An 8,007-nucleotide genomic window follows, 5' to 3' on the forward strand; every position below is an offset into this window, starting at 1 on the left:
CTGTCTGCTTATCTGTCTATCTATCTATTTATTCATCTATCTATCTATCTCTTTGACAAGAGCGGAGATAACGGCTCAGTTCCCCGTCGTAAAGGCCTGTCTGACAGCAAGGTAAAACGGGGAAAATATTCTAAATATAGCGTCTACTTAAACGGATATAGATTTACATACTGTACTTGCTTTATTACACTTCTGTCTGTTTTCTCCAAACTGTTGTCGTGCCGACCGCGATCTACGGTTTCTAACACACCGACTGTGGAGAAGTAGCTCATACAACCACATTTTTAAATATTTAAAGCATCCAGTCATAAGAGGATTTGATAGTGCGTTAATATAAATCTTTTTTTTATTTACAGTTTAAACGAGGTGAAACTGGAACGGGGGAATCTTGAAGACTTCCTGACATTTTACTCAATCACTGGAAATATAAATGACCTTTTTTTTTATATGTTAAAAACGCAGATTTTAATCTAACTTTAACTGTGGTTCTGTTAAAAAAACAAAACTGAGCTTAAAGGAAATTGTTGTACGTGCAAATGAATATGATCTAATAACCGATATTTCTAATCATGAAGCTTATATTAAATGTTACTGATTGCTGTTTGTTTACTAAGTTGATTTATTGAAAATCATAAAATCATCGGAGGCAGAATTCAGCGTTTTGTTTCCTTTGATTTCTGCTCTGAAAGGTTTGAAATATCTTTCCTATTCCAGTTTTCAGCATTTGGGAAAACATGATGTATTGAGGCTGGAAGGATCTACCGGGGTTGCAGGAACTTCACTTTCTTCCTCCTCGCTTCTTTCTTTCTTCCTCCCATCGCTTCTTTCTTTCTTCCTCCCATCGCTTCTTTCTTTCTTCCTCCCATCTCTTCTTTCTTTCTTCCTCCCATCTCTTCTTTCTTTCTTCCTCCTCGCTTCTTTTTTACTTACTTTCACTCTTTATTTCTTACTCGCTTTCTTTTTTCTTACTTCCTTTCACTCTTTATTTCTTACTTTCTTTATTCCTTTCGTTCTTTATTTCTTTTTCTTTTTTATTTCTTACTTTTGTTCTTTATTTATTACGTTTCTTTTTTATTTCTTACTTACTTTCACTCTTTCTTTCTTCCTTTCGTTCTTTATTTCTTTTTTTAATTTCTTCCTTTTGTTCTTTATTCCTTATCTTTTTTATTTCTTTCTTCCTTTTGTTCTTTATTTCTTTTTTTATTTCTTACTTTTATTTCTTACGTTTCTTTTTTATTTATTTCTTCCTTTTGTTCTTTATTTCTTATATTTTTTATGTCTTACTTCCTTTCATTCTTTATTATTTATCTTTTTTATTTATTTCTTCCTTTTGTTCTTTATTTATTATGTTTCTTTTTTTATTTCTTCCTTTCACTCTATTTATTACTTACTTGTCTGACAGCTTAAGTTACTTTTCAGATGAGTCTTTAATCCTTTTCCTGTGGAAAGATATTTCCCTGCGCAACGAACACTTTTACTTTTACTTTTAGTACATTTTGCAGGTACAAACATTTTCCCACAGTGTGTATACTGTAAGTACTGAATACTTCTTCAGCCATGAAGGTCTCTTCATGCTGTAATATACAACCCACAGCGACCTCATCTGTCTGTAATTCCTGTCATGCGCAGTGCAAACTGCAATCTCACCACAGCGGGGTAGACTCCGGGAGGGACTGCGTCAAGTTAGAATTACGTCAGATAGATACCGGAAATTAGAAATCAATACCTTTTTCTAAAGCAAAAAACAAGTTGATTTGTTTAATTAATCCTCCTTTCATGTAAATGCGTTTCATTCACAATTTCAAGCACCATAATAACAAGTTAAAAAAAAGCATAAAACGGCAATACAAAAATAATTTGATATATTAATTATGATGCAATAGTAGATGCTGTTGTAGATGTTTGGATGTTTTAAGGAACACAACTAATGGATTAAATCTTACTTCCTAAATGGGTAAGTATTCCTGTAAAATAGTGTACAAAAGGGCTTACAGTATATTATGTTACCTGTGAACATTGGACACACAAATGTTGCATTCAAGGAAACTGGACCAGACACCAAAAAACAATTAAACATGGACATTTAGGGCAGTTTAATTATTATTCCAGAAAATACCAACCCGGCCTTAGCTTTATGTAGGAATATACATTATGGTAAGTACCCGTCCAAACTAAAGCAATTAAGGTTTTAAGACTAGATTGTGCCACAAGATTGGGTAACAACGATGGACCCACCAGGGACCTTCCACTGAGGAGACTGGGGTAATTCCTATGTGTTGTTTCTAGGAATTCAGATTTGGTTTCAACTACCAAGACAAGTCCAGTAATAACTAGCCTACCCTATGCACGTGTTTCGTGTCACTCTGAACATGTCACACCTAAAACCGTGTTTTTTGTTTTTTTTGTATTAAGCCATTACATTATGTTTAATGTAAAATGTTAAATCAAAGGCCCACTGGAGTAAAAAGTAAAACATTTGTATTGCCAGACCCATTTCAACAGCGCTGTCGGAAGTAAAGCAAAATAAAATGGCGAGATTGCTGTGCTTAAGTAACGTATTGCTTGAGTAAATACAAATACAAAACACATAGTTTCAATAATAATGAATTTAAAAAAAACAAAAAAAAATAACACAACACATATAACGATGGTTTTATTTTGAAACGTATAACCGGAAATTGGATATTTCAACATGGCGGACTTGACAATGGCGGTGGTCGTGGTCACTAGCTAACGGGGACAGCAGCGCAGGCAGGACCGCGATGGGCCGATATTTACCCCCAATACGTCAAACTAACGGCCGGACTCAGCCGTTGGTGATGGACCAACGGTAGTTACGGTTGTTTTACGCTATTTTTACGACGTGTTAGGTTACAGTTTCTAAAGGGAGAAGCGGCAGAGTTTAGCTAACTTGGCGGAATTGTTCTTCCCGGGAAGGAAGTTTGCTGTTGCGGAGGAAACGGAGTAGGAAACCGGGGAGGGCCGAACTATCCCGACATGGAGGACTCCGGGTCGGCCCTGGAGAAGAACGTCGCGGACCTCACGGTGATGGACGTGTACGACATCGCCGCGGTGGTGGGCCAGGAGTTCGAGCGGATCATAGACCAGTACGGCTGCGAGGCTCTGTCCCGGCTCATGCCCAAAGTGGTGCGCGTGCTGGAGATCCTGGAGGTGATGGTGAGCCGCAACAGCATCAGCCCGGAGACCGAGGAGCTGCGGCTGGAGCTGGACAAGCTGCGGCTGGAGCGGATGGACCGGCTGGAGAAGGAGAAGAAGCACCGAATGGTCTGCCACTGCACACCGACAGCCCACATCACCCAACACTGCTCTGATTACAGCTGCACTGCTAGATTAAATGTGGTGCTGACGAGTTGTTTTCGTGTTAAAGTTAAACTAACTAAATTTAACAGGGCCACAAAGTTACTGTGATTTAACCAGAGGTGGTGGAAGTATTTAGATTATTACTAAAAGAACCAGCACCACTGTTAACATACTCCATTACATGTAAAAGTCCACTATGTACTATGTATACATATGTTACTTAAGTTAAAGTACCAATACCCCTGTAAATACTTTTTCAACATTGACAGTGTAACTGAGGTTAAAGTACTAGTACCACTCAATAGCAAATACAAGTACTGAATTAAAACCTTACTTTTGTAAAACTTTAAGTACCACTGTAAATATACTCCATTACAGGTTAAAGTCCCGTATTGAAAATGTTACTTAAGTTAAAGTACCAATACCCCTGTAAATACTTTATCTACATTGACAGTGTAACTGAGGTTAAAGTACTAGTACCACTCAATAGCAAATACAAGTACTGAATTAAAACCTTACTTTTGTAAAACTTTAAGTACCACTGTAAATATACTCCATTACAGGTTAAAGTCCTAAAAGTATGTAAGTAGGCCTATTATCAGGAAAATATGCTCCAAGTATCAATAGAAAACAAATACAAATTTCAATGCAGAGAAATGTGTTTTTTTGTAAACCTAGTGATGTAAAAAATGTAAAAGTTCTCCTTAAATAAAAGTATGCAATTAGTATCCAGAAATACATAGTGTCTAAAAAAACATTTTAACATAAATAAGGAATTGCAATGGTGAAAAGTAATAATAATAATTGTAGCAGTTGAGTGTTGCACACATTTCAGGCCAGTGTTATTGCACAAAACAGATAATACAGATAATAATGTCCAGTTCCACCTCTCGAAGTTGTGTGTGTGTGTTAACCAGTTTAGCTACATTTGTGGGGACGCAAAAACTGTGAAATGGACAGTTCGTATGGTGACCTGAACAGCTTGTGGGGACAAAATGCTGGTCCCCCATATAAGTTTAAGGGCGTCTTTTCAGCGAGAATAAGACTTGTTCTTAGGGTTAAGTAGGGTTAGGGTTAGGGTGAGGGTGTAGGGTTAAGGTTAGGCATTAGGTTTGGGGGGGGGAATGTTGTGTTAAGGTTAGGTAAGGGCTAGGGAATGCATTATGCCAATGACTGGTCCCACAAAGAGAGCCAGCACACGAGTGTGTTTGTGTGTGTGTGTGTGTGTGTGTGTGTGTTGTGTGTGTGTGTGTGTGTGTGTGTGTGTGTGTGTGTGTGTTGTGTGTGTGTGTGTGTGTGTCAGACACTCAGGGAAGAGTTATAAGTTAGATGGCCACATGCGGATGACTCCTGTGGCGCTCTGTGGTGCATTTTGGGAGAATGAGTCTATCACTGAAAGTGCTCCTGTTATTTAGCGGCAAGCCATAGAGTGGGTGCGAGACATTGTCCAAGATGGCGTGTAGTTCGGACAGCGTCCTCCTCTCTGACACCTACTGGAAGTTTGCTGAGGATTTAGGCTCGCAGCTACTGTTGACTTGCACTAGCCTTGCATGAGCAAACTCTGCAGATGCAGAGTACTGGTCCAGTACTGTGCAGATGCAGAGTACTGGACCAGTACTCTGTAGATGCAGAGTACTGGTCCAGTACTCTGCGGATTACCACCCCTTTAAGGTTCTCTTGTCTGTGTGCAAATGTAAATGTTCTCGTTTATCTTTGTTAACAGTGTTAAATAATAGTGTAATACCCGTAGTATAACATTAGATTATTGTTACTCATGCATTATGTTTAGGTTGCGTTGTAGTTGGTTGACATGGAGCTCATCTTTAACTTTTAACTGCTGGTTGTTATATTGATTAAACCATTAGTTGTTTTGGTTTGTAAAACGTGACAAAATAGTGAGAAAAGTCGTCAAAGTTACCCGGACCTCGAGGTGACATCTTCAGACGTCTGGTTGGGTCCGACCAGACGTTTAAACGTCATTTGAGACGAGAAAAAGCAGAAAATTGACACATTTGAGAAGCTGAAACCATGAAATGTTTGGCATTTCTGAGAAGTGGCCTTAGTTACTTGTTGATGTAACTCCCCCCGGTCAGATAGCTGCTGTTTGTTTTGCTCGTGGTGACAGCCGACGGGGGAAGTTGTCGCTGACTCAGCAGGACACGTATTACACTCCAGATATATTGGTCATACGTGTGATTGTTTCCAGTTAGTCAGCAGCATATCGTCCCTGGTTACGTGAATCAACAGTCTCTCTTCAATGGATCTGGAAACAACTCCTAGACCTTTGAAACGTGACTTGGAGCCCCAAGACCCTGGTTCAGCTTTTAACTGGGTCTTTTACTTTAGAAACATCAAGGATTTTGATTTATTTAAAACGTTAATCTGAAACGTAACTAGCTGTCAGACACATACAGTGAGTAGTAAAAAGAACCATATTCGAACTGCAAAGATTAATCGATTAGTTGTCAACTGTTAAATTAATAGCCAACTATTTTAAGAATAGATTCATCGGTTTTGAGCGATTATTCCTTGAAAAAAGTAAATAACTCTTTGATTGCAACTCCTTAAATGTGAATATCTTCTAGTTTCCTCTCTCCTCTGTGACATTAAACTGAATATCTTTGAGTTGTAGACAAAACGAGACATTTGAGGACGTAATCTTGGGCTTTTGGAAAACAATGAGCCACATTTTTCACAATTTTCTGACATTTCAAAGACCAAACAAGTCCTCCATTATTCAACAGATGAATTGACTATGAAAATAATTGTTGGTTGTTAGTTAAACCATATTTCCCCCTGAGACGTAGTGCAGTACAAGTAAAAGGTTGCATGGAAATGGAAATACTCAATTAAGTACATGAAAGTTGTACTTAAGTAGCTGATGAGATCACTTTAACCCTCATGTTGTCCTCTGGTCAAATTTGACCCATTTTAATTTTTTTCATCACAAAAAATGGGCCTTTGAAATAAGCTGAAAATGTCAACAGTAGAAATATATCAAATAACTTTGGAAAAAACATTAAAAAAAGCACCCACAACATTGAAAAAGTGACAAAAAATGCCAGAAAAAGCGATAATAGTGTTGACAAAAAAAAAAAAACGGTTGATGGGAAGACAATACAAGGGTTAATTTCCCAAAATAACATGACTGATTCCACACAACGCTCTTTGGCAACCACAAATCTCTACTTTCATTAATTTTGAGGCGTTTTATTCAATTTTAAATAGTATTGAGTAAAAGTTGTCATATTCCAGTCTGTGATTATCCATCAACATACTGTGCATTCCTTTAATTTTAGTCTCAATAATTCCTAATTTCTGCTTTTTTAACTCAAACAATAAAATTAAATTTCTTATAAATGAGGTTTATTGACCATAAGTTAAAAAAAAGATTAAACTAAAGTTAATAGGTTAGTGTTACGTAGTGTTGAAAACGTCAAAAAAGTGACAAAAATTGGAAAAAAAGCATCAAAATTGTTGAAAAATGGGACAAAAACATAAGAAAAAGTTAAAAACATTGATAAAAATTTACACAAAAGTGTAAATTTTCAATTTTGACAGGAAGACAACACGAGGGTTAAACTCAGTGTCGAGTATCACAGACACGCTGCAGGAGCACCGCGGTGGTTCTAAATCAGGATCAGAGCTCGGTGCTGTGAGAGAGTTGCCATGCAGACGAGTCCCGGTGGACACAGTCACCGGTCACTGATTAACTGTCTCACGAGTGTGAGAAAGTGATAAAGTGATAAAGTTTGTGTAGGTGACAGCTGATTCTGCCGTGACCGAGAGGTCAGAGTCAGCTGACGTGACGGTCACATGGAAAACATCACATCTAATGTAAATGTGCTGGATTTATACAGCGCTGGTCTAGTCTTAACGACTACTCAAAGTGCTTTGACATAGTACAGGAACCACTCACGCACATCTACACACTCACACACATCTACACACCTGCTCATCAGATACACACTCACGCACATCTACACACCTGCTCATCAGATACACACCCACACACATCTACACACCTGCTCATCAGATACACACCCACACACATTCACCATTCATACAAGGTGCCACCTGCTCATCAGATACACACTCACATCTACACACCTGCTCATCAGATACACACTCACGCACATCTACACACCTGCTCATCAGATACACACTCACGCACATCTACACACCTGCTCATCAGATACACACTCACGCACATCTACACACCTGCTCATCAGATACACACTCACGCACATCTACACACCTGCTCATCAGATCCACACTCACGCACATCCACCACCTGCTCATCAGATCACACTCACCACACATCACACACCTGCTCATCAGATACACACTCCACGCACATCTACACACCTGCTCATCAGATACACACTCACGCACATCTACACACCTGCTCATCAGATACACACTCACGCACATCTACACACCTGCTCATCAGATACACACTCACGCACATCTACACACCTGCTCATCAGATACACACTCACGCACATCTACACACCTGCTCATCAGATACACACTCACGCACATCTACACACCTGCTCATCAGATACACACTCACGCACATCTACACACCTGCTCATCAGATGTTGAACCAGGGATTGAACCACCAACCTTCCAATTGGCAGACAAGATAGATAGATAGATAGATAGATAGATAGATAGATAGAT

The 8,007-nt window shown here is 38.8% G+C and overlaps 2 protein-coding genes across 7 annotated transcripts in view; both read left to right on the top strand.

Moving 5' to 3' along the window:
* hip1r (huntingtin interacting protein 1 related) overlaps nt 1–606 on the top strand; it is a 28,384-nt gene extending 27,778 nt beyond the window's left edge. The window contains exon 34 of the mRNA XM_032539145.1: nt 357–606. Coding sequence (XP_032395036.1) covers nt 357–392 — 36 coding nt within the window. The 3' untranslated portion in view covers nt 393–606. The remainder of the gene's footprint in view (nt 1–356) is intronic.
* Nucleotides 607–2,687: 2,081 nt separating this feature from the next.
* rilpl1 (Rab interacting lysosomal protein-like 1) overlaps nt 2,688–8,007 on the top strand; it is a 17,945-nt gene continuing 12,625 nt past the window's right edge. For 2 of the 6 annotated variants that reach the window (XM_032539175.1, XM_032539176.1), the window contains exon 1: nt 2,688–3,285. In XM_032539175.1, coding sequence (XP_032395066.1) covers nt 2,998–3,285 — 288 coding nt within the window. In that variant the 5' untranslated portion in view covers nt 2,688–2,997. The remainder of the gene's footprint in view (nt 3,286–8,007) is intronic. The other 4 variants (XM_032539174.1, XM_032539177.1, XM_032539178.1 and 1 more) reach the window with 4 other exon arrangements.

This window comes from Etheostoma spectabile, chromosome 16 (assembly GCF_008692095.1).
Source record: "Etheostoma spectabile isolate EspeVRDwgs_2016 chromosome 16, UIUC_Espe_1.0, whole genome shotgun sequence".
NCBI classification, from domain to species: Eukaryota; Metazoa; Chordata; class Actinopteri; order Perciformes; family Percidae; genus Etheostoma; species Etheostoma spectabile.